This window comes from Paroedura picta, chromosome 10, assembly GCF_049243985.1.
Source record: "Paroedura picta isolate Pp20150507F chromosome 10, Ppicta_v3.0, whole genome shotgun sequence".
Taxonomy (NCBI): Eukaryota; Metazoa; Chordata; class Lepidosauria; order Squamata; family Gekkonidae; genus Paroedura; species Paroedura picta.
The window spans coordinates 53,799,644-53,827,550 of NC_135378.1; the positions used below are offsets into that span (position 1 = coordinate 53,799,644).

Genomic DNA, 27,907 nt, shown 5'->3' on the forward strand with positions numbered 1-27,907 from the left:
AGTCTGCCATGAAAACGCTGGAGGGCGTCACCGCAAGGGTCAGACATGACTCGGTGCTTGCACAGGGGATACCTTTACCTTTAACATTCAGTCTTCTGTAATATTTCAGTTCCATAGTCATAATTTATTTTTTAAAGAAGATGCACTATAGCTTCAAAGTATTTTTTAATGGAACTGACAAGAATGTACAATGTTTCTATAACAGAGGATGCAACCTACAAGGCAGTTAATTCTGATTAGACTGCTATCTAATTCCTGATGGAACTCCTGTTTGGCCTATAGGACAAAACATTGACCATCCTGTTTAAGGAATAACAATTCTCTAGGTTTGCTTTGTATCTCTTCAAGCAAAGGTAGTATACACACTTTTCTTGGATGCTTTAGGATGCTTTGGGCTGATCCTGCGTTGAGCAGGGGGTTGGACTAGATGGCCTGTATGGCCCCTTCCAACTCTATGATTCTATAAAAGAAACATTGTGATTTCTTTACATTTCGCCTTTTGTACCAGATGCTTGTAAGGTAAAGGTAAAGGTATCCCCTGTGCAAGCACCAGGTCATGTCTGACCCTTGGGGTGACGCCCTCTAGCGTTTTCATGGCAGACTCAATACGGGGTGGTTTGCCAGTGCCTTCCCCAGTCATTACCGTTTACCCCCCAGCAAGCTGGGTACTCATTTTACCGACCTCGGAAGGATGGAAGGCTGAGTCAACCTTGAGCCGGCTGCTGGGATTGAACTCCCAACCTCATGAGCAAAGCTTTCAGGTGGCTGCCTTACCACTCTGCGCCACAAGAGGCTCTTGTAGCAGCACTAATTATAACACAGAGGGTGAGTGGTTGCATAAATAGCAAGGTATTTTTTCAAGTCTGATAGTTATGCCTGATTTTGTAAACATCCTTATTTACTCGTAATCCAAAATTTAGACTATGTGAAACTGGTGAGGGTTTCCCTGTATCTTGAATTGCTGCTTGACCTGGGCTCATTCCACACATGTTGGATAATGCACTTTCAATGAACTTCAGAAGTAGAGTTTCCTGTTTTGCACAGGAAAATGCAGCTGCAAAAGCCCATTGAAAGTCCAACATGGCTCAAACGTAATCCAAAATTACAACTCGACACTTTATATGAACTAAGGTTCACTGCTAACTAGGGATGTGAAATTGTTCCAACTCTGGTTAGCATCATCTGTGATTCAGAGTGGTGCGGTTGCAAGGCTTAGCTATGGTTGGCTTGAAGAGGATGGTGGGAAAGGAAGGAAGGGAGCAGAGAATCCAGTAGGTTCAGTACCTTAATCACAGTTAACAGATCAGGAGAATTCCATTTATCCTGGTGTTAGATGATGTTAGATGGGCCCCTGTCATAGTCTTAGTTAATGAAATACTTATAATACCTGCTATTGTCTGGTTTCTTTCCTTCCTATGGTGCTAATATGACAGAATCTTAACCACTTGTGTATCTAATTTTTATCCCACCCTTTCTCCAAGGAGCTCAGGGTGGCATATGTAGTGCTTCCTAAGTTTTTATCCTCACACAAACTCCATGTTACGTTAGTCTGAGAAAGAATGGCCAACCCAAATTCTTTTAGTGAGCTTCATTTGAACTGGGGGTTTGAACCTTGCTCTCCCTAATCCTAGCCTGACATTTTATCCATTACATTCCACTGGCTCACAGACATACCCTTTCTGCTAAAAGGCCATGTCTAAAGAGCCATAAAACTAGTGTTGTGCTCAGGAGCATTATGTTTCTTGAATTGCAAGCTGTCCCTGCCCCCTACTGCGTAGTAAGCTACTTTTGAAACTGAGGGGGTCTTTCAAGAGCTGTTTCTAACATGGCATGGATATCTGGTGTTTCAACAGAAAAAAACACTGGGCATGGCTAAAGTAGTTTTTTGGACCCTAGCCAGCCTTTATTCTGACGATGTGGTGTAAGTGGGTGACATGTGCCAGTTATAAAGGAATTGAGAATGAAATCACAATTTGAAAAAACAAGAACAGAATGGATAACAAATATATGACCCTCAGCTCTAAATTCAAAATTATGCTTTAATTTAGCTCACACAGCAAACAACAGCAAAACCCCCCTGATACATCATGGATTATATGAGATTGTGATTCTACTAAATTCAGTAGAACCAGGATTTCACTCATAGAATGTTAAAACGATATAGAACACCTGTAATGTGAGGGGATATTTTTGGAATTGTTTTTTTGGGGGGTTCAAACAGTACTCAGAAGACTTTGGTGTAGCATTTCAGTGATTCATGAAACTTTTCTTCTTCCCTACTAGCTGACATTGATGACATGAAAATCTGCTATGTCCTGAAGGAAAGTCAAAATGCTACTAGCGATATCTTCTATTTCTCGATTGAAGACAGTGGTAAGAAAACACACTTTAATAAGTGGTATATATTTTTAAATCAGCCTGAGAACATTGTAATTAAAGGATTCATAATTTGACATTAGTAAAAAAGGTATATATTCCACGTTGATAGAAGCAAATGTTTTGTATATTATTACTGCCCAATCTTATGTGTGTTTATTCTCAAGTAAGTTCTTTGTAGCAGTGGTCCCCAACCCGTGGACTGTGGCCCGGTGCCGGGCCGCGAAGGCCTTGGTGCTGGGCCGCAGCTCCCTCTCCCCGCCCCCCCCCCGCAGTAAAAAACTTCCCAGGCCACAAGCGTGCGGCCCGGGAAGCTTCTTACTGCGGGAGGGGGGGGAGAGGGAATCAGGGCCGCGCCCGCGCATTGCGCATGCGTGGGCAGGCCGCGCATGGCGCATGCACATGCGCGGGCGGGCAGTTGCCCTGCCGGTCCCCAGCCTCAAAAAGGTTGGGGACCACTGCTTTATAGAATGTAGAGTTACTCCCACATCATAGGATTGGAGACTTTTGCTTAGTGAATGGGAGATGGCCTGGCTTCTGAAGTTTGATTAATTATGATTTTTGAAGCGGGGTAAGATCCATGCATGTGCTCAAATCTACTACTTACACGAACCTCTACTCTGTCCCTCTCTAGCTGCATCCTGTGTTACATATAACTGTATTTTTGGTTCCCAAAGTGAATTTAGGAATGTCTGTAGATTCCTTTGAATCCAGATTGGTCACAGTCTAGTTGGGGAGGAAGTGGAGATGGGTACACACAATCCAGCGAGACACTTCTAGTCATTAAATTCCAGGCAGCTGCTGGTTTGTACTAGGTTTTTGGCATTTCTCAGATGTTTATTTCATTACTGATAAAAGTTTATCCTATGCACCTTAATTCTAAACACTGTTTTCCCAATCTTCAGCTCATGGACGTTTCCTGTGCTGAACAGATGGTTGGCAAATGGAGAATTATAGAGTGTATACATACACAGTCACTTGAGGGAAGCTGCCAGGTTTCTTGATGCGTAGGTTTTGACCCATCCCACTCATAACATCACCTTTATTTGTATTGTGGAGAGATAGGTACAGGACTGAATCACTAATTCAGATCCATTCAGATCAAGGGATACTTAGAGGAAGAGCAGAACTAAATACCTGAAATGCATATATTCTGCATGCACACCCACCCACACATTCACATATACAAAATGAAAATGCCAAATTCTGAACTGACCTCTATAGCTGTTTCATGAAGCAGTTAGTAAATGCTGGTGTTTAGCTCCAAGCCACAAAAAGTTGCACCTGTTGATTTGCTAGTTGCATAAAAGGGACCTGAGCAAGAAAAAAGGCTGTGCCTCAATCCTGTCAGAAAATTGCACACTTTGATATGAACATTCCAGGCATGCAGTAAGTTGGTGACTTAAAAGATACTCTGTTCTTTTTCAACAGCACTTTGTTTTCATCATTAATTCATTCATCTGAAAGATCTGAGCTCTGGCACTGGGAACTATTTATACCCTTTTTCATGACTTGCTATAAAAGTGACTATTCTGTTCCTATTCTTTCCCTTGTTGTTTTCGTTTACAAAGTAGAAACTATGGATCTTTGATTTGCATTCATTTGTAATTAGAACTATAAGCATTGTGAATTCTTCAAAAACTATGAGACAGATTGAAGTTCTGTGTACTTAAGAGAGAGCTCTAAAAAACTAACTTGCCCAAACACAGTTTGGTTTTTGAAGTATACCTGTTCTACAAGCTTGTGGTCATCTTTCAGAAACAAACACCATGATTCCTATATTTTAAAGTAATCCTTTTGATGTTTCTCAGAGTGCCTTTTTTAACCAATCCTGATTTTCTGCCTTTAACATCATAAGAACCTCTTGTGGCGCAGAGTGGTAAGGCAGCAGACATGCAGTCTGAAAGCTCTGCCCATGAGGCTAGGAGTTCAATCCCAGCAGCTGGCTCAAGGTTGACTCAGCCTTCCATCCTTCCGAGGTCGGTAAAATGAGTATCCAGCTTGCTGGGGGGTAAACGGTAATAACTGGGGAAGGCACTGGCAAACCACCCCATATTGAGTCTGCCATGAAAACGCTAGAGGGCGTCACCCCAAGGGTCAGACATGATCCGGTGCTTGCACAGGGGATACCTTTACCTTTACCTTTATATCTAAATATATCCAGATATATCTAACTGAAAAGTCAGATCTTCTGCAGATGCTCTTGCACAACAATACCTCAGTCTTAGCATTTATTGGTAGGTATATCAGTTTGTCAATGCCTTGAACCTCTGTGCGTTTCATGCCTGTAGGATGCCTCTCTGCAGTACTAGACAGTGTGGTTGTGATGAATGCTAAATATACACTGCTCTTGTATACACGGTCTTTTGAAGAATAAATCAACACAAACATGCTAAAGCCCTGTTTTCTAACACTATAGAAGAAAAATAAAATAGGAGGGACTTTAAAACAATAGAAACATATGGAACATGTTAGAGCTTGTACTTCTGTAGTAACTCTCAGCCCACTGATAGAACAGTATGGGAGCATGCATCCAGTCTGCACCATTACCCTGTGTCACTGCCCCCCCTCCCAGAATTACATAGTTTTATAAAGCTTCTTCCAGGCTGTAACTTGTGGTTCACTGTTGGTTCACTAATGGTTCACATTAATGGACCTTTTATCCTTATTATCAGAATCTATGACTATTTTAATGTAATTTATTAGAACAATAGTATATAGAATACAACACTTGCAAATAAGATTTGTTCTTAAGAACTTAATATCAGTAATTTGTAACTACTTTTTAATGGTAGAGAAGTGTGAAAAGTTTATAATGAGCCAGGCAGGAGTTACGCTTTGTAGTGGACTTTGGCAGAAAGAATACAGCAAAGTTTATCAGTGTATTTACTCTGGCTTGGATTCTATATAGCACAAGTGGAACTGCACTGCATAAACAGTAACTCTTCTGCCTCTCCTTCCCACTAAAATTATGCTCCCTCTTGTACTTTCCTAGATCAGTGGATCTGAACAACATTATGGAGGACTGTAGTGAGAGAAGGAGAATTGGCAACAATAGTTCTATTTCCTGCCTCAAGTGGAATTTCAAGGTCTTTCTGCTAGTAAAGTGGATCAAGCACTGATTGATTGCATAGTTACCAAGAGAGGTTACCAACAATTTCTGTAGTGAGTTCAGAAGCTCTGACTGTAATTGATGAGCTGATACCAAAGCTAGGAGTAGGTAATAATCTCCTTTAGTAGCTAAGTCAATAAATATGACATAAATGAGAATGCACTGATAATATTATAGTTCAAATTATAATACTTTCTGGGTGTTTTTTTTAGTTTTCTAGCAGAGTATTGTTCAAAGAGATTAGAAAAATTAATGGAGGCCAGGTGTATTGATCTCTGTTAGCCATGATAACTGAATGGGACTTCCACTGAGAGGCAGTATTTCTACTAATGTCAGTTGTTCGGGGTAACAGTGGCTGAGAGGGTGAGCCTTGGCCCCAGTACCCCTGTTGTAGGCCTACCAGGACATCTCATTGATCATTGTGCATACATATGCACAGAGTCTAGCTAGAGTATTGTTTTGAGCAAGAAGGCTCTTGTATTCTGAAGTGTTTTACACATTTGAGTATCATTTTTCGGCAAGGCAGATCAATGCCCCCCCCCCCCGGTATGAGTTGTACATCATTTGACCAGCTTCCTCACCTCTCTAGTAGTGGGGGGTTGGGAGTGGGTTTTTCCACCATGTTGGGTTTTTATGTCTTTTAATGGGGGTTTTAGTGGGGATTTTATAAGACATTGTAATCCGCCATGAGTCGGCTTTGAAAGTGGCAGGGAATAAATTGAAATAATAATTATTATTATAATTATAGTAACAGCTGCAGTGATTGAAAATGGAAGGCTAGCTTTCTTAGTTCATTCTGCTGCTGGTGACCACTGATTGCCTTCTGTTGCAGCAGCACTCAAGGAAAAAGTGTGTGTGTGTGTGGCAGCTTTCTTTTGAGTGGTTGGTAGGTGTTCTTATGCACTATTTTCTCCCTTCAGAGTTTAAAGCAATGCCTATTTCTGTACTGCATGAATACTTATGATTTGTACTAATTTAAATGGGATGTGCTGGGATTTCATCCGGATGGGAACCAAGGCAGTGTTAGGACAATAAAACAGGCAGTGTTGTATTCTCTTTGTTGCTCAGCAAACAGAGTCTTAAACAGAGCATTGTTGGATACTGACTCACAAAGTTGGTGAATGTCAATGAGTATGATACCCAGTGGCTCTCAATAGTCTGGGCACAGGAGGCTACTAGTACGACAGCCTTGAACAACTAGTAGGGTCCTAAAAAACATTTCCATTTAAAATAAATTTCCAGACTTCTGTCAACTGATTGTCAAAGCTGTTGCACTGGTCTTCACAGATACCTTGTGCTGGCACCTGATTTCCCTGGTAGTGAGTTTGAAGTGGAAAAGGGCAATCTCTGAACCCTTATATGGAAAATTCTGTTAGTATGTCTCTGATGAGTTGCTGGCAAACCTTGATACAGAATCAACTTCCATGGTGCTTGGAATACTGAGCAGTAATTGCTGCAAGTTTGTCCAGACTCATGAGATATTGGCCATAGTTGAATGTAACTAGCAGTGGGTTGAATTCAGCACCATCTGCTGATGGACCACAGATCTTTCCCATGAGTCCCTTTCCCTTAGCAATCCTTTGCCATGGTCATGGAGCCTGTGTGGACTAATATAGCTATGTGGGTCTTGAGGCTGAAGTGAGGAAGGGAATGAAACCACCCTTTTCTTTGTCTTCTGTCCACTCAGGAAGTCTGAGTTGTCTGCAGGAGAGAGCAATTTTTCACTCACACATGGATTGCTGTATGTATTTGTGGTACTGTCTTCCTTGTTCTCATACAAACTTGTCACTTGCTTTCTGTACTGTTTCAATGGCCTCAAGTGAATTTTGGACAATGAAAAGATGAATTGATAAATGGACGTTCTTTGCATTTTCCATGCAGATGATTTTGCACTTATTTTTGTTCTGTTTTTAAAATATGCAGTAGTGCCATTTTTTTAAAAATGCATGAATTTTCATTCTCTTCAACAGTTTTGAGAAAAATAATCTTACTTATTTTATAAAAAGATATGACAAGATTTAAAAAATCTTGTCTAGCTTATACGGCTTCATTGAGACTTACTTGCATTGGATTTCTAGGAATAAGAATTCTCCTTTTTGATCAGTCACAGAATGCCCTAAGCTACCATTCTGTTTTAGCTGGCTCTTTTGAGTCCCTGGTAGCTTTACAACTAGAAGGACATATTTTTTTAGAACAAAGCCAATATAACAATCAATAGATGAAGCTGTGAAACTGTGAATGGCTTCTGCCATACAAAACTATATTAACATGGAAGAGGAACACTGAAGTCAGGCCAGCTGAAACAAAGTAGGTGAAATAAATAAAATATCTGCAGTAATTATTTTCCATCCTCCTCTATAAGAAATATAACTGATGAAGTTACACATCCAATAGATTTAGTATGGTTGGAATTGCAGTTCTTATTTGTGTCAGCCATAGTTTCCTCCTCTTACTATGCAGGTGTTTTTAATGTCCTAATTTCCCAGTGTCTCCTTTCCCCATGGATTCCTAGATCATGCATTGGCTGCACCGTACTAACTAATCATGTTATGAAAAAGAAAGATATAGAATGGAAGATTTCCCAGAAAGTACGTCCCTTTGGTTCAAACAGAGCATTGAGTGCTGCCCTACAAAGAATCCTGCTAATTTTAATGGACAGACTGGAATATCTCTGCATATGGCTGAACTCTTAAGACTATAGCCATAGCTAGAAAAAAATGCTGAGATGCATTCTTCATAGGTTAAGGCACACAAAAACATGTGGACAATTAAAAGTTGGTCAATGGTAAACAATTCTGGCAGAAGCATTTGTTTTCACATTAAAAAACATAACATAACAACATTATCAAATAATAGGCAATATATCAACTTTTCAGAAGATGGACCCTTCAAGGCTAAAACTTGTTTTCACATATTGATAGTTTCAGACATGTGAAAAGCTGCAGGTATCCCAGTTCCGCACTCTGAACTGCACACATATCTTACATGAAAACATGTAGTCAAGCTTCTGAGATTGAGTACTCTTTATTGGAATTTTAGTTGCTTGTGTTGCATGCAGCCTTCTGTTGCAGTCATGATGATAAAATACATGCTATCCACAATGAAAGAGACGGAGGTTTGGATCCTGCCAAAAAGCAGGACTTCTCAGCCTCCCTTCTCCAAGTACAGCTCACAATGATCCATGATGCTGTTGCTGCAGGAAAGCCGCACCCCGAACAGCATGAGAGCAGGGTTTGCTGTAGACAGGGGGGGGGGGGGTAGGTAAATAATCACTTCCTTTAATCAACAGGAAAATACCAGCAGGGTCCAATCCAACATGGTGCAGCAGCTGAATGTTGGTCTGGATTCAAATTTTCACTCCATCCTGAAGCTCCTTGCACCAGTTGCTGTCTGTAAACCAACTCTGACTTGCAGGATATAAGGATAAAATGGAGAGAGAACTGAGTATGTTCCCTGAACAGCTTGGAGGATGAAGGGGGATAAAAATGTGATAGATACACTACAGCTGACTGAGAACGCTGGTGTTCAGCAAGCCCAGTTGTCTTTTGAGAGCTACTTAATATATTGCAATCTATATTTACAGTCAGAGCAGCTGGCTATCAGGTTTTTATGTGTTGACCTGTGTTGCTGTGCCTCACTTAGCAGGGTCTTGTAGAAAGAGATAACAAGCAGGAAATCCAATTTAAATATATTTTAATAGGAGAAAGAAGCCAAGCAACTTGTGATGACCTCCTTTTGTTATATATATGGGTACAAAAAAGTTTTTTTTTCCAGTTAAGAAGTTTTGATATACTTAGCTACTTTTGCTTATTTTCAAGTATGCTGTAAAGTGCCTTCTAGTAAGTGGTTTTAAACAATGGAAATGGTTTCCCAATTTAGGATGTGATTATAGGACTTCTGCCTTATAAGGGAAGAAATTCAGCAGGCTTGTGCAATAGTATTCTAAACAAAATTTTATTTTTAATCCCCTTTTGTTATACACCTTCAGTCATGTTATAGAAATATCTAACAGATTAGATTTTGCTGAGAGTACACTTATGGATAACTTATAGTAGGTTCCTTGCTTTGTATTGATAAGGAGGCTTTTTGCTTGTTTCACGTAGAACTGCTGCTGCCGTTGCACAGAGGCTTAGTTCTGCTTATGGTAAGCAGTTCCAAAAAGGTGAGGATGCTATAGCCAGCCTAGAAACATGCTTGTTTAAGCCATTCTTACGATGGCATTGCTCTGTATTATCTGTGGCAGAAGACAAGCACTTGGTGACAGCAAATGTTAAAGAGCCAGCTTGGTGTTGTGATTAAGAGTGTGGACTTCTAATCTGGCGAGCCGGGTTTGATTCCGTGCTCCCCCACATGCAACCAGCTGTAACCTGCCACCCCCTTGAGCCTTCACAGAATCAGCCTCTCGGTCAGATGGCTATCCAGCCTCTGTTTACAAATTTCCAAAGATGGAGAACCTGCCACCTCCCAAGGAAGCCTGTTCCACTGAGAAACTGCTCTAACTTGTCAGGAACCTCTTCCTGATGTTTAGACGGAATGTCTTTTGAATTAATTTAATGCCATTGGTTCTGGTCTGTCCCTCTGGGGCAAGAGAGAACAACTCTGCTCCATCCTCTATATGGCACCCTTTTAAATATTTGAAAATGGTTATCACATCCCCTCTCAGTCGTTTCCTCTCTAGGCTAAACAGACCAAGCTCCCCCAACCTTTGTCTACATCCCTCTTCAACTGGGGTGCCCAAAATTGAACACAGTACTCCAAGTGAGACTGAACCAGAGCAGAGTACAGCGGTACCATCACCTCCCGTGATCTGGATTTTCTCACATTTTAGAGCTTTATCCACTTATAACTCTTTTGATAGAAGTATTGATTGAAAGCATCATCTAGATGTAATGCAAATACATTAGTATTAGAGTTGCCAGGTTTCCCCTCCCTCCCCGGTCACTGGTGGGGTAGGGCTGCCAGATTCATGTTGGAAACTCCTAGAGATTGTGGGATGGAGCCTGATGAGAACAGGGACCTCATTGGGATACAGTGCCGCAAACTGTACCCTCCAAAGCATCCATTTTGTCCAGGGGAACTGATTTATGTAGTCTGGAGATGAGTTGTATTTCCAAGGGATCCTCAGGTCCCACCTGGAGGTTGGCACCCCCCTATAGAATGCAATTAATGTGTTGGGTGGATCCACCCTGCTTTCCCATGTAATCTTGTCCAGTTCTTATTGCAGCCCCTGTCAGACATGGATTTGTCATCCCCCCCCACACACACACACACTGTGGAGTGGAAAACCAAACCAGATCTAACCCAATGTAATATATCATCTTAACATTTTCACTGTAGCAGATTTCCTCAGAAATCCTCTTCTAGTTCATTTAATTAAGTTTCTTTTTATTTTAAATCTGAAAAATAACTGAAGGTACAGAGTATAATCTTGCATTTATCTACACAGCAGTATAGCAGTATAGTAAAATCAATGGGATTTAACTCTGATTCAGTGTCGGCAGGAGTCACAGTCTTCATGCAGAAGGCTGTTCTCTTAATTGCTATCCTTTGTCAGAAGGAAGCCTTCTTAATAAGCATCATGTACAGATCTCAAAATAGTCCTGCACATTGTGCGTAACAAACTGGTATAGACAGGTCTTAATCATTTCTCTTCTTTAGCCTGTTCAATAATACATGGAAACCTAATTGGCACAATTTAATTAAGTCTTAGCTTTAATCTTCTTGGTGAACCTAAGCAATATGAGGGAATAGATTATCACCTGTCTTTCCTTTTAATGCCAGTACTCTGATTGCTTTGTGAGCAGAAATATGTGACACCCCCATCTTATCGACTTGCAGCTCATACTACAATGTTTTGTCTGTATTTGTGTAAAACCGTGACAAGCAAATAAAAGATACATTTATAACACTTTGTTTTTGTTAAGTAAAGTTAAATACAGGATTGAAATGTTATGGCTGGTTTTCTCTAATTAACACGTTACAGCTTGCTCTGAGGCCATTAGCGTTTCAAGCAATATGTCAACTCAATTTCTGTTCTTTCAGTAAAACTATTGTAAAGGTTATTAGGGCTTCAGAGTTGGTAAGGAGACCACTGCACTGATGGCCACCCAAGAATATAAGAGAAATGTGCATTGCACAAATAGAGCTTCATCCCATAGGGAGTTTCTAAGTGTGAAAAGCAGATTTGTCTGTGGATTTATATTTTTTACTCACAGCATGGGCATTCTCATGAGTGAAGTTGTTTCACTCAAGGCTTACACATCTGAATTAGAACCTGGTTTCTAGCATACGGATAACAAAATCCATACAATGGGGTCTGATACTATCTGAGAGGAAAATCCACAGATTTGCAGAAAAACTTGTTTGTTTTCAAGAAAACAAAACCCGCAGACTGGAGAAGCACAAATCACATTTTTTTAAAAAAATGTGGCTTGGAGAAGAAATTTTGTAGGATGCCCTTTCTTCTTCATCCCTTCTCCACTGCTGGCCAGGTAACTGGGAGGAGTCTTTGAGTGGAAAGCATGCTGAGCACACTGCACTTCAAGCCCAAGACCCCTCACTGTTACCTAGATGGCAGTGGCTGGGGGAGGGCGTAGTGCAAAGTGTTGGAGCAAGCTTTCTCCCCAAGCCTGCATGTACCACAGGGGCCAGCAAAATATGGAGCAATGGGATGACACCTGTCCAATGCCTAAGGCTCCTTTTTTTGTTCAAATCTGAGTAATTCCCATACTTTCTTGTTGAATTTGCATCATAATTTTCACTCCTGATGCAAAATGACAAGGACATTTGTAGCTTTTGTGAGTACTTACTTGCATGACATTTTTGAAATCCATTTACCAGGTTTTCTGTCCTGGAAACAACTTTAAAGCCTTAAGCTACTGTAGCTCTTGGGGGCTACTAGGGCTGAAGGGCTTAGGAATTATAAACTCTTGGGCTATAGTCTTTCAAGTATCATGAAATGGACATCAGCTCTTTGGAGGTGTTACTCCTTGTGATGCATATATATCTATTGATGCCTTTAGTGACTGCGGAAGATTTCCTGAGCTCTAAGCTGATAACAAGAGCCTCTTGTGGTGCAGAGTGGTAAGGCAGCGATATGCTGTCTGAATCTGTCTGCCCATGAGGTTGGGAGTTCAATCCCAGCAGCCGGCTCGAGGTTGACTCAGCCTTCCATCCTTCCGAGGTCGGTAAAATGAGTACCCAGCTTGCTGGGGGGTAAACGGTGATGACTGGGGAAGGCACTGGCAAACCACCCCGTATTGAGTCTGCCAAGAAAACGCTAGAGGGCGTCACCCCAAGGGTCAGACATGACTCGGTGCTTGCACAGGGGATACCTTTACCTTTTACCTTTTAAGCTGATTGTGTTGTGTTCAGCATTATCTTTGCAGTCCTAGACCTACCCCATAAAGGAGCCAATTAATCAAGAGGTATTGAAGAGAGAAACCTGGTTTTTATTTGGAGGGCTGTTCTGGCAGAAATAACTTAAAACCATAAAGCTCACCTTTATAAGGCAGACCATAAAATAAGTCTTAGTTACTGCTTCAGAACTTTGAATATATTTAGCACCTTTGCAGAAATATATGAAAACACATTGTGAATGAGTAGTTGGGGGGGATAATTCACATTATGAATAAATCTACTGTTACAGCGCTCTCATGCTACAACAAAACAAAGAAAGCCTTGTAAATCATGATTTCTCCCTTCTTAAAATGGCAAGAGGATAATTCTTAAATATGGTTGTTGTGAGATAATTGCATCCCTTGTATTTTGGAGCAGTTGGCTTGTCTGCCTTGAAATATATGATTACATGAGGAAATTGTTATGTTGACTTCTTAATCTTGTATGAATGTTTTAGGTACTCTACAGCTGCTAATAGGGTAATCAGAGCACCACTTTATGAAGCATGATGACTGCATAGTATCCAGTAATGTTTATTATTATATTTTTAGCATATTTTAAAATACTAAAATGGTTTCAGCTTGTTAATATCTATTATTTATAATGCCATTTACAAAATTTGGAGTGAGAATCCATGACTGTCAACTATTTGATAAATTATAATAAAACCCCAAGTGAACAAAATTTCCCATTGTTGGGCAGGAAGCAGAGTTGTGTGAGCTACAGTGAGGACTGGCAGGACAAGTGGTTCATCCCTGTGTAGCTTCAGTTGGCGAATGTGCATCACCCCCTGCATGGCCTCATTCTGTTAGCTCTGAGCTGGTAGCAAAGTGCTTCTCCCTTAGATGGAAGGGCTCCACAAAGCACATCAGTTAAATACTTGCTTGATGGCCCATGCAACCTATTAGTTCAAACGTTGGTTATATATTGAATATTCCCATATTTATTGGATACATTGATATGAGCATTGGTAGATTGGCAGGTTCCTGAATCAGAAAGGAATTTTTCTGCTCCTTATGATAGCCAGGCATGGCATGGCTTCTCTCTTCCATGTGACAGAGGGGGAGTAACTGGATGAGGTAGTTTAGGTGCTAGTTGTTCATTTCACTGACACTTGTGACATACTAGCATTGGGCAGGGAGCGCAAGGAGGAAGAAATGCCCATGGTTAAAACCTCATTTGGGGGGACTTAGGTCTCCCGTAGCAGCTTGGAGACTGTACTTACAGTGGTAGAAGGTAATGCATGACTCTTTTATCACTTTCCCAGTCATGTGTATGGGAGCGGAATAAAGCAGATACACTGAGTTGCGAATGGTGCTTTACCAACTTCCTGTTTCCACTGCAACTATATGCCTTGAAATACAACTCCTAAGATTCAAAGGACCTCCAAAAACAGCACTGGGCCTTATTTCAGAGAGTAGGAGGAAGCAATTAGCATCTCCTTCCAGTAAAAATTACCATTGGGGTGTATTGTGAACAGTGCATATCTTTGACAGTCCAGTGTTATCCAGCTTTTCTTATGCACCAAGTGCTATTCTCTTTTAGCGTAGGACAAATTCATCAAATTTCCTTTGTTTACAGTGTAGAAGAAGAAGAAGAAGAGTTGGTTCTTATATGCCGCTTTTCCCTACCCGAAGGAGGCTCAAAGCGGCTTACAGTCGCCTTCCCATTCCTCTCCCCACAACAGACACCCTGTGAGGTGGGTGAGGCTGAGAGAGCCCTGATATCACTGCTCAGTCAGAACAGTTTTATCAGTGCCATGGCGAGCCCAAGGTCACCCAGCTGGTTGCATGTGGGGGAGCGCAGAATCGAACCCGGCATGCCAGATTAGAAGTCCGCACTCCTAACCACTACACCAAACTGGCTCTTTCATCTATCTTGGGTTTATTCAGTGAAAGATCCATAGGTCAGTCAAAGCTTAGTCCATGCTTCTAATGTAGGCTAAACTTTACTTTTGTATTATGTCATCATTCTCATTACTCAGCTGCTTTTGTGCCTGGTATCCAGTTGTTTTTTAAGTATGATCCTTGCAGAAAGCTGCTAAGGAAACGTTTTGCTAAGCAACTGAAGATAGTCAATAATTATTTTAAAAAGGAATTACTCCTTTGATTTAAATTTTTATAAGTATGCCATAGTGCCCGTAGCCATTAAGTATCAACTAAATAACTAGGAAGGATGGCCTGCAGTTTAGCAAAGTGCCATTGACCTTTTCTAGTAACATGAGAGAGACTGGCTAGAGTTTGTTCCTATAGAAAACCTTAGCAAATAGGCTGGTCTTGATGCTGAGCCAACAACAAAGCTGTGTTGTACTTGAGGATGCTATTTCCGCAGCAGTTAAGTTCAGATGTAATGCATTATTCATTAGCTAATCAGTTAGAAAAATCATTCCACCTATTGTGTAATCAAGGATGAACAAGAAGGAAATATTAGCGTATTGAATACATCCACAGGTAGGAAGAGAACAATTTTATACTTCTCATGGAAATTTGCTATTGCTGTTAATCTTTTATGAAGCTCCATCTGTTTTAGCAGTAAATTATATTTCTGTCACTGAGAATGCAAATACTGCGTAAGCATGCATGACCTTGAGAATTTTTAACATCTTTCTGCCTTAAGGCTATGTAGTAACAACAAAAGGAAATGAAGAGAACTTATGAATATTCAGTATAAAAATGGGCAATCTAAAGTAGGGTGCTTTCTGTGGCTGCTCAACCTGAGGTTCAAATCTGCACTTAGCCATGAAACCTGCTGGGGGACTTTGGGCCAGACACTGCCTGAGTCCAGCATCTCTAAGAGTTGGCGGAGGGATATACTGGAAAACAGGAATAACTCATAATATATCCTCAGTTGCTTTGATGAAAGGGCTAATGAAAAGGTAATGGAATTTCTTAAAAAGGAAGATCCCTAAAATAGTAATGTTTATTTTTATTAAGACCAGAATATAACACAGCTATTGAGTACTCCAGAATGTTTAATCAGGCTGGATGTTAAAAATACAAAAAGGAGATGAAGGAAAAACAAGCAAACAATAAAATATTTTAGGCTGTGATACAAGACTAATCAGCATCCTTGGCAGAATGCTCTGTTGACTTCATTTGGCACACAGTGTGGCTGGCTTGTATTATGCCATGCTGGGAACAAACAAGCAAAAAATAGAAGCCATCAGGTTGAAAATAGAACAACCAATAGTTGATAAAATATATTTTCAATGCCATAGGAAAGAGATAAATTCTTTATAAGTATGGTTGCCAACTCCACATTGGGAAATACCAGGAGATGTTGGAAGTGGAACCTGGGAGGGCAGTTTTGGGGTGGGCAGTGAAGGGACCTCAGCAAGAAATATTGCCATAGTTTCCAGCCTCCAAAGCAGTCATTTTCTCCATAGGAATGGGTCTTGTCTGGAAAGAAGTTGTGAGACTTCACATAGAGGTTGGTAACCCTTCTTAAAAGACTGAGAGCAAAGAGAAATCATAGTCGTCAGAGACTGCATAGCAGTCATTAGTGGCTTTGGTAGTCTGTCACAGGCCCATTATGCACGGCCGCCGAAACAGCGATTTCGGGTCACATGGAAAACGCGGAGGGGGAAGACGCGACGCATACCGGTTATGTACGGGGCGGGGCGCGATGGCGGCAAAACCCAGAGTAACCGATTATGCACGCGGCGATCCGGGTGCCGCTTCTGGTTGCGCCCCTTTCACCCGGAAGCTGCGCTTTCTTCCGCGTTTCACTGACGCGGCTTTTTCGGCGGCATGCACCGAAGCTGCGGCCGGTTGCAGCCGGCTCCATGCGTTATCGGTGATTTTAGTCGCCGCCATTCCACCCCGAATGTGCGCTAAAACCCCCGTGCATAATGGGTCACAGTGACACAGATGCCACAAGATTTGTTTTTGTTTTAAAGATAATGTGTATTACTTACTTGGAGTGTTTAGGGAAAATCCTGTATAAATGGCAAATACTTTTAATAATCAGGAATATTATAAACGTGTCAAGTATAGTATTAATTTTCATCTGGATTGCACAGAATAATAAACCAGTGGCCTAATTAATTAGCAGAAGAGTTGTTAATAGCAGCGCATGTGCAAATGAGAACCAGAGAAGTTGTAGAGCACAGGAAAGAAACAAAATGGGAACTATTGTGATTATGCCAACAACTTTTGCCAGAATAACAATTAGAATTGGACTGTGAGACACTGTCACCAGCGGCTGCCAATTATGCTATAAAAGTCAAAGGGAAACCAAAAAACCCTGTTTTCCCCTGTCTGTTCTTTCACTCTTATTTCACTGAGGGGAATACTATCTAGAAAATGATTCCTTGGCAAGTGGAAAAACCTATATTTCTGTTGCATAGCTTGGAACGCATTCAGAATACTAGCAGGATCTTTAGAGTTTTATGAATAAGATGTCTATTCTTATAATGGATTTATTTTTACATCCTGTATTCATTTCATTTGATACACTGTGCTGGCACCTGTAAAGAGCATTTATCATAGTTTCCTAAGGTTTACAGAACACTCTTATGGCACTGTGTATATGTGTTAATAGGATAGGATCAGTGTTTTCATTTAAAAGATAAACAGTCTTGTGACATCATGAACATACAATTGAGTAAATAGTGAAATACTGGGCTCATAAGTAGTGACAAGTGCCTTGACCATTTGTGAATATTTCTACTGGATCTGATCTCTTCGGCAGCTAAGATATTGCTTACGAGCATAGCAATAACGAGATGCAAACAATCATTAACAGAGATTATTTCCCATCCGGTTTCCAGTGTACTTATAGGGGTTGAAATAGCCTTGATTGCTCTGGTGGATGACTTGTGCCAGGAGATGGACAGAGGGAATGAGACTGTTAATTCTCCTGGACCTCTCAGCTGCTTTGGGCACCATTGATTATGGTATCTTTTTGGACTGGCTCTCTGTGCTGAGACTGGGAGGCACCATTTACAAACCTATCTGACTAATACGGTCATCTTCTGAGGCCCTGCTTCAGATGCCTCCACCTTCTAGGCAGGTAGACACTTGGGAGAGGGCCTTCTCAGTTGTGACACCAAAAGGATGGAGCCCTTTCCTCAGAGAGATGTCTGTCCCCTTCTGTAGCAGCCTTATGTGCATGCTGCCTGCTTCCCCATCAAACGATCCAGTGGTCTTCAGCCCACAGTGGCTGCTGCCACATGGGTGTGGTGAAGCTTGCTGAAAATCTCTGACTTGAACCCCCAGCATTGCCACATCATGGCTTGCCTTGGTTGGAAGAGGCTGTTGGCATATGGCCATCTCTAGTTTATTGGGCTTTACTTGGCCAGAATCCTGCTGTGCTCATGGCCTTGGACCTGGGGTGCCACCTTCCCACTTCTGCATGTGAGAGGGGAGGATTGGTTCAACTTGGGCAGTTCAACTTGAGCATTGGTTCAATAGGCAGATGTTTATTAGAGTTAGAGCTTTTTTAGTGTTGGCAGATAACCTTTGGATTGCCCTTTGCTTTGAGACTTGCCTGTTGCATACAATCTTAGGATTCAGGCTATTTACTTAGACTTTTAACTAAGGGGCTGCATATTATTTAGCTGTTTCATGGTAACCTTCTAACCTACAAGCTGCTTATTGATATTTTTTAAGCCTGCTCATTGTTTGATGATGTTTTAATGTCTTGGGCTTGTTTGTTATGTTTTGTTTTTAATAGTGATAATCTCTTTTTAGTGATTTCTTTGAACCATCTTTTATTTGTAAGCTGCCTTGAGCAGGTCTCTGAAAGTCAGCATGTATATATTTCTAAGTAAACAACGAACTTCCTGCTATTGGAGTTCTGGATCATGCCCAAGTATTGAACCAAGAGATTTAAAACCCCTTCACTGGTGTTGTAGATAGCTCTGATTAAATATGGAGCAGGAAACATAAAAGTGTCTTTCAATCCATCTTACATAGAAATAAGAATTAGTTAATATATCTGATTCTAATGTTTACTCTTTTTTCCATTATAATCTTTTCCTATCTTGATTTTTCCAATATCTGAGCTAATAATTTCAGCAAAGAAACAAAACTAAACTAGGAGGGCAGAGTTAAATGACATCCCTGAAAAATGAGTTCACTTGTGTTTGTTTTCAATGAAGCTCAAGATGTCTTTCTCACATATATTTTTTTCTGAAAGTGGAAAAAATGCAGACAATTCGTCTTGAGAAGCTTGTAGCATCTGTCATCCTTATGAAGCACATATTGTGCTGACAGAGGCCTTGTTGTTCCACAGTGTAAGAGTCACAGGTCTTATTAAACTTAATAGCCAAGGAAGGAGCTTCATACAATAAGAACTATACAGCTGTCATTCTTTAGAGTTTTGAGTATTTTTTTACTGGCAGCTTTACCAAAAGAACTACATATGATTTGCTCAATACAGGTATTGCTATCCTTTTGTTAAAATGCAAATGTTGCATATTGTCCTTTTGCCTTTTTTCAGATTAAAATAACTATAAAATAGAGTTCATAATTATGTGATACTTCTAATTTAAGTAGCTTCGCTGTGTACGCAGGTGATACATTAGAATTCTATCTAAGATGTTTTTATCATTATAGGGTTGTTTTTAAAAAAAAAAACATTATAGGGTTGTTAACATTATAGAATCCTAACTTGGAATCATTGGAAGCTCTGACTTTTTCAGCACTGGCAGTGTTGCTCCGGGCTGCCACTGGCTATTTGTTTGTCCTGTCTCTTCCCAGGTCCAGATGGAGAAAGATTGTATTTATTTTATATAAAGGTAAAGGTATCCCCTGGGCAAGCACTGAGTCATGTCTGACCCTTGGGGTGATGCCTCTAGCGCTTTCATGGCAGACTCAATACGGGGTGGTTTGCCAGTGCCTTCCCCAGTCATTACCGTTTACCCCCCAGCAAGATGGGTACTCATTTTACCGACCTCGGAAGGATGGAAGGCTGAGTCAACCTTGAGCCGGCTCCCAGCCTCATGGGCAGACAGCTTAAGACAGCATTTCTGCTGCCTTACCACCCTGGCCCCCAAGAGGCTCTTTATTTTATATATTTATATTTAAATTTACGAGTCCTTACTATAACATTTCCTCCCACTTCTCTGAGAAGCTACATAATTTCATTCATAACGACTCTGTATACTTATGGTTCCAACCCTGTATTTGTCTCTAATGCTAGAGGTGGGGGACATTTGCAGGGGAGAATAAAAAAGGAAAAAGCAGTGCTTAAATTCCCACTCAGCTTGTCCCTTGCACTGGGTCATTTTTATACTCACACCCTTCACTGGACTTCTAAACTTGAAATTAACTCAGCTCAGGGGCAAAAGAAGGCTTGACCAAGGGGCATTAAAATAAAGCAATGATTATATGCAAATTATTATTTGTGATTAGAATGAGATCCCAGAATGTAATTCTTCTCCTTCTCCTCTTGGTTACTAATAGTGAAGGAACCCTCGGAAGCAGTCTGCAGGCCAAAGGGCTACAAGAAGAAAGGGAAATGGCCTACCCACAGTTTTGTGAATGCTTGCTTCACTGTTGTGGGGTGCTTTCTGCCAGTTTCACTTAAGCTGTAGTTCCAGGCCCAAGGTTTTTGTGGGGGTACACCGCAGCAGTGGAAGAGCAAATTATCACAATCATGGTTCATAGTATCCAACTCATTAATTTTCCTACTATGTTTACACTGCATGTTTAAATAATTATTTCCCTTTTTTAAGGTTACATGTTTGGTATGATGATGTTTATTCTGTTTCAATGAATTTCAGGAGGGAACAGGTTGAAGAGCCAGCCATTCCGTTTGAACTGGGCTTGGATTTCTCTAGAAAAAGAATACTACATAGTAGACGAAGACTCAAAGGTTCTAGAGGTAACTCTGAAACGCAGAGGATATCTGGGAGAGACATCATTCATTAGTGAGTATAGCTTTCAGTCATCTCATAATCAAGAGTGAAACCATAACTTTGTTATGGAACCTTATTACAAGTAGCATTACGTAGATATTAATAATTAAGAAATGTTTTTCTGGAATATATTTTAAAAATTTTGGGGGGAGTTTTGCCCTGTTGGTTATTGTATGTTCATTATTTCCACAAAATGTAATGGCTAACTGAGTTCATGTATACTCTGGTTTCTCTTCAGATCACATAAAACTTTTGCCTTACTGGGTTCATGTACTGTAGTTTTAACTTATGAATATTTTTAGGATCATATACTCCTGGTTATCTGCTCATGTTATTATTTGGGAAACTACTCGTTCTGATTGTTAGGAAAGATATTTATTCTTATCCATGAATTTCACTGCCTCTTGTACTACTTGCATTGATAGAGAAATCTCACTTAGAAACTAGCAGCCGGTCAGTCCTGTCTTGAATTATGTGACCTCTTTAAAAATGGAGGCAGTGAACAGCCAAAATACACAATGACTGGAGCAGAGACCTAATTGTTAATGTTTAACATTTATAAAAATCAATGAGCTTTTCCAGTTTCAGCAAGATGTCTTGACTTGTTTAACTGTGGCTCAATGAATTCCTCTTACAAACGGAGAAAAGTCAATAAGAAACACTAAATGCCTTTATCAGATGCTTTTGAAAAGTATTTAGATAAATGTAAAGTGGAACATTCCAGTCTTCTATTGGATATTGCTGTTAAGGCTCATGGTGAAGAAATGTGAAGCTCAAGTGCAAGAGGCCTTTGCATATGACATGTGCAGGCATACCTATTTTAATTGCTTTGCAAAACTTGAGCTCATTTGCAATGAAGGGTATGTGATAGTCTGTCAAATAGTATCTTCTTGTCTCATGACTTCACTGGAATTGTGGTTCCCAGGGTATTTTTCTAAAGGCCAGATTAGGGGAAAATGGGGAAAACAATTTAACAGTTCCTTAAGAGTGACAGGTTGGTCAAAGACTCACAACCCCAGGGTAATGCTATCACCAGTCCCCTTAACTAACCCATCAGTTAGAAACAGAAGAACCAATCAAGAGTGTTTCTAAGTAGATGAGCCAACCAATCATATGAGTTGCCATAATCGTATATTCTACAGCTGTATTGGGCTTAATCAATCAAGCACCATCTCGCAGCATTGGGCCCTTGCACTGAGATAGGCCATACTCCCTCCGACCATTTATGCACAGCGGCAGCTAACCCGCGCTGCTGCCATGCTGTTGCGGTGGGGCACAATGCCCTGCTGTTCCCCGTGTACGCATGGGGGCCGGATATGTTGAGCTACCCCGGCGTAGCACGTGCACAGGCGCTTTATGCCGGGGCCAGGAGGGCTGGATCACTGCTGGCTGAGGTAAGCTGAAGCGTCAGGGGGGAGGGGGGGAGGGGGGGCAGGGGGGGCCAGGCCTCCTCCACACACACTGGTGGGGGCAGGGGATCACCCATGCCAGCTCCATGGCTCCACGGAGCCCGCAGGGGCGTGCGGTGTCCCTACAGCGACCTACAGGTAGGTCAAGGCTGGGCAGGCCGAAAGAACCAGGGCTGGCGATTATGCACAGTGCTGGCCCGCCTCAGCCCCTGCCGGCCTCCAGCGTACCCAGGAAGCTGCGGAAGTTCCCATGTTTGCTTAACATGGACCTTCCATAGCCCTGGGCCAGGACGTGTCTGCGTTGGCGGCGGCAGCGAGCATTATCAGGGATTTTTCCCAAAGCATTGCTGCCGCCAGCATAGGCATTATGGCCCATGCATAATGAGACTCCAACATTCTTTGTCCCTGATGCCTGCCTCCTGGTGGGATTTGGGGACCCCTGGAATTACAGCTCATCTCCAGACTACGGAAATCAGTTCCTCTGGAGAACATGGATACTTTGGAAAGAGGATTTTACACCATTGAGGTCCCTGTACTCAGGCTCCATCCCCAAATCTCTAAGAGTTTCACAACCAGTGTGCAGCACCCCTTCCATTCCACCCCAGCTGGTGGCCAGAGGGCCCCTGGCAACACTGCCTTGAAACCGTTAGGCCTAATGGTCTGGCTGGCACCTCTGTCAGCCTCCCATCTTGATCTCAAGTTCCCAGAGTAAGAGTCTTCCATGATTTTGTACTAGTTCAGAGGGTAAACCAATGCTGCTGAATGGACAAGCTAGGAAAGCCAGTTTCTCAACAATTACTACTGCAGTCTTTGATACACTAAAACCAAACTAGACATTCACTGTTTTAAAGAGTTTAGACTGAATTTCCTGGACTCCACTAGGGTTTCTCACAGCTACACAGCAGCCATGAGATATGGCTATTAAAAATAAAGCTCATTCTGTTTGGCCTCATGTTGCCACCATAAGGGGAGGAAGGGCTTTTATCTCCCCTGTCGCCATTTCTCTTGTTTTTATTGCCTTACTTCCCCCAGTGGTGATGTTTTAAGCCCAAACAAATTCAACTTTATTTTTCAATAGCCATTCCCAGCAACTTCTGAATATTTAGTCTGGCCCTTAGATTGGGGGTAAGTTTTAATTGATAGAGAGTAATAACAGCTGTTGAAATTGTGTTATGGAGATAGTTGATGCAGGATTGTTATCCTTCATCAAAAACTCGTGATTTTTGACCGGGAATCTCATTGCATCTCAGTTACAATTCCATACTCACTGTTAGATAGCTCTTGAGTCACTGCTAACTAACTTCATGTTACATAGTTATTCTTTTTTCAGGTGAATTTTAAAAAATGCAAACAAGTGGCTTTGAAGCTGAGTGGAAGGTTAGTGAGGGAGAAAGTTGTTAAATCCTTTCCCTGATAGCCTTTTGCCCACTTAAGTCCCCACCCAACTATGTCCCCACCCAAAGGGTGGCAGAATATATTTTGCATAGTAAAACATACCACTAGAAAAAGAAAGCAGCACTATCTGCTACAGGTATCTTTGCACAATCCAGAAAAATCCTTAGCAGGTGCGGTGTAGCTAACTGAAACCTCTTTAGCAATGCAAAGTAGCTTTGAAACAAGTCACAAACTATTTCCCTCAACCTCAAGTCATTTTGACACCTTAAAAAACAACAGAAAAAAACCCGTAACTGTTGACTGATTGGCCAAGTGTTTCAGAGTACTCCTGTTTTAGCAGAGTTATTCTGCATCCAGACTCTCCTAAGTATTACATTAAGGATTTATAAATCAGTCTGCAGTGTAAGAACTGAGGGAACTAATGTCAGGAAAAGGTTTCACACTTCACAACTTTTTGGAACTTCTTGCAGGATATCAGATTTTCTCAGACCCATGTGAGGGATTCAGCATGACAAAGGTTTATTATTCTTGCAACGAGGTAAAGTTTCCTAACTGATGATGTCAAACTATAATTTAAACAAAATAGTTCAGTTATTTGAGCTGATCCTGTGTTAGACATTAACGAAAGCTTCCTAGATATTATATTGAACCTGGATTGTACTCACTTCTTTGTTTATGACTATAAACAGCCATCAAATAACATTTTTAAAGCTAGAATAAGGGGGGAACTCTTTAAGATACAGTTGGCACAATTTCCTTGTGTAGTAGATGGTTTTGGTATTGCTCAGTACGTCAGCATCTCACTTTGTTTTTAAGAAATTTATTTTAACCTTTTGATTCTTATGGATTTTAAGACAATGGACAAATCAAAGTTGCCTTGATAATAAAATAACTAGCTGCTTAACCCATTTTAAAGTTTGCTAAATGGAATCACCAGGAATGCTACAAAAGAATCAAGAACCCTTCTTGTGGTGATCAGAGCAGTACCATTAAGGCACATTTGTAGTTGTGCTTCAGTTTACAAGCTGCATCAAAAGTTTAAATTCAAGATGTTTATTGGAGATGAATTGTTGCATGAGTGTGCAAAGTGTTGTTAAGTTGCCACTGACTTATGGCAACCCCACAGGATTTTCAAGGCTGGTGATTAAGCAGAGATAGTTTGAGATCTTTCTTGTCAGTCTCCCATCCAGGTACCAACCTTGCTTAGCTTCCAAAATCTGGTCTGTGCCATTCCACATCCCTGGTGAATGGATAGGGGGTATAAAAAAACGATTTCACACAAGGATGACTATTGCATGCCAGTGCTTTTTGTGGAAATCACAGGAGACCAACACTTTTGTAGGGTAGGACTAATAGCTTCAACTACTAGTTATAATTACCAATCAGTCCTAAGTGGAGTTACACCAAGTTCATTGTCCTTCATAGACTTAGAAGGGTGTAACTCTGTTAAGGATTGCTCTGTAAGTCTGTAGGTACAGATTCTGATATTCTGATAGAAAATGGAGCTGTTGTGTGGTTGCCGATATACTGTTCCTTAACATTGGACCTTGAATTCTATGAATAAGTTCCATGCACACTAGATAGTCTTAGCCATGGACCATGCTTCATTTTCCTCAAACACTTATGTTTGTGCAAGATCATTATTTTTCCTTGGGTCTGTGATATTCCATAGATTACATGAAAATTTAATGATGGTGTTGGTAAATAAGGGCAGAGGGATTGGTTGAATGAGGCAGGGAGTGACACATCAGGAATTGTGTTTTGCTTATGGTGTATGATTGCTTGAACGTGAAGAATGTGTGTGGGGATGACAGGGAAAGAGTCAGTGTCAGGGTATGTTGAGACTTTGTCAGCGTTTCTGAATGGTATTGTGTCTTGTCAGAGCTGATGGATGTGTGGTGTCCCTGCAGAGACACCATAGTTTGGGGTAAGAGCCAGGCCCAAAGGCCAATTATACATGGCATTGCCCCAACCTAGCCCCCGCTGGTGCCCACAGCATCCCAGGGAACACGGAAGATTCTGCGTTCCCTTATCGGGACGCTGTGCTGGGCCAGGGCTGGGATGGTGGCAGCGTCATGCACAATAGGAACTGCCTTGCTGCTGCCACCCCAGATTACCTGCCCCGTACATAATCGTTCTCTGTGTTAGAGTCTGTCTAGTGCACCCAGCACTCATTCATAGGATCTAAACATTGTGCATTTGTGGGTAGACACCTGAGTGGTTCTGTTTTTGCTTTCTTCTCTCCCAGTCTCTAAACTTGTGTCATCTCCATGGTCCATACTTTCTCTCTTTGCCTCTGCTCCTTGGTAATTGGCTAGCATCCAGGCAAGTGTTTTGTCTCTTCAGAGGAAGGGCTGGTCTTGCAGCTAGTGGCTACTTATGTTACATGAGAGGAATTGATGCTATTTAATTTTCTGAGTGCAGAAACTCAGCTGAGAATGGCCGTAGAGTAACAGGTTGCTTGTATTGGCAGGAACACCCTGATGTTTGAGGGACAGTTGACCAGGGGAAAAAACTGGATGACATTGCTGGATATAGTTACACATAAAGGGTGCAAAACACAAAAAGATGGTCCAATAGACCATCATGTATTATTTATTTTTTATTCCCAACCAACCCCAACTGTTTTCATGTTTTGTCAAGAAAAGCCTTACAACAACTGTGCTTTGAGTTTCTCTATGAAACGAACATGTGTTGAATCTGTCACACACCCCTCACTAGCTGACTGAAGCCCAGATAAGTCTTCTTTGGAGTAGATCGTCTTGTACAGTGCTAACTTAAACAACCTGAAGATCCATTTAAGCTTCACACTACTGTGGCCAGTTACTTTGCAAGCTGCAGTTGGAAAAAGGGCAGAGTTATAGATGTATGATCAGAGTAATTAAATTTTAGAATTCACTGTTTATGGACATAGTTGACAGCTACAAACATGAATGGTTTTAAAAGGGATAATATAAACCTCTGAATACCTTGCTTTCTGTGCTAGAAGGCAACATCAAGGTGAATATTTGGCCCTTGTACCCCGTTTATTGCCGAGAACCACAAAGGTTAGAGATAAAAACATATATAGAAAATATAAACAATTTATTATTAGAACTCAAAAAGATTTAAAACCATAAAATAATGTCTTATCACCTCTCATTATGGACCTTTTTGCAGAGAATTACACAGCAGGATTTTCCAATACCCAGGGGAGGAATAAGAAATATTTGCTGACTGAGAATTCAGCCAATACAAATATTTGCAGGACCAGAACCAGCCATAACAGATAAAATATATTTTTTTTACCCCTCTGTTGAAAATTGGAAAACAATGTTATATACAACTTTATGTACCTGTATATTGACCTCTGAGGAAGATCAGTATGATCGAAACATGTTAAGTCTGAACTTGTTGGTATTTGTTCAGATGTTTTATAGGTGCCCAAGAGATTTTTAAATGGTTTTTAAACATTTTTGAGCTCTAATACTCCATTGTATTTATATATAGAGAGTTTTATTTTATCTATAACCTTTGTGGTTTTCACCAGTTTTCCAGGTTGGGTTTTTGTTTCCGTTTATGTTTCCCTGTTTATGTTTCCCTGCCTCCAGGAAAATTTTTGGCTACTTTATAAAATAAAGGCTGACATAGATGGACTACTTTTATGTTCTTCTATTCTGGTCCCTCTATTGATTCCTCCTCCACCCCCCCCCAAAAAAAAAGTCCTTGCTATTACTAAAGTAGTAGCTATTGGAATGGGATATTGGATAGGGCTGCCAGGCCCCCCTTGGCAATTGGTAGGGTTAGGTGTAAGGTTGCCAGATCCAGGCTGGGAAACTCCTGGAGGTTTGGGGATGGAGCTCAGGGAGAACCAAAACATCAGCAGGATACAGTACATAGAATCACTGTACAAAGCATCCATTTTTCTCCAGGGAAACTGATCTCAGTAGCTTGGAGTTGGACGTGAGTGATAATTCTGGTGGCTCACTAGTATTGGAGTCTAGTTGTTACAGGACAATTGATCCCAAATATTTTGTCAATAAAACATCCAATATAATTTAGTATTTTCATCATCAGGTCCTTATATTTTTGTTCCACCACCACTATGAAAGTATTCTCAGTTTAGCACACTTTGTGAAATTATGAACAGAACTGCTACAAATTTTCCATTTCCAGAAATGACTGGTATAGGGCCCAGGGAAATTTCAGCCTGCATGGAAAGAAATGTAGGGTAGTCAACTGTGTCTTGGGATGTAAGAATACAGCAGGAACACACTGGTTAGCCTGGAAACTCTGGTCTTTGTGTCAGAAGGGCATTGAAATCTTGTAATGGGAGTCAGGGAATCTTCATCTGGATTAGGAAACGGTGTTTTT

General features: G+C 41.0%; 1 protein-coding gene across 1 annotated transcript in view; it reads left to right on the forward strand.

The window, feature by feature from the left end:
- FREM3 (FRAS1 related extracellular matrix 3) overlaps positions 1-27,907 on the forward strand; it is a 79,547-nt gene that overhangs the window by 5,712 nt on the left and 45,928 nt on the right. The window contains exons 2-3 of the mRNA XM_077300200.1: positions 2,284-2,373; positions 20,616-20,762. Coding sequence (XP_077156315.1) covers positions 2,284-2,373; positions 20,616-20,762 — 237 coding nt within the window. The remainder of the gene's footprint in view (positions 1-2,283; positions 2,374-20,615; positions 20,763-27,907) is intronic.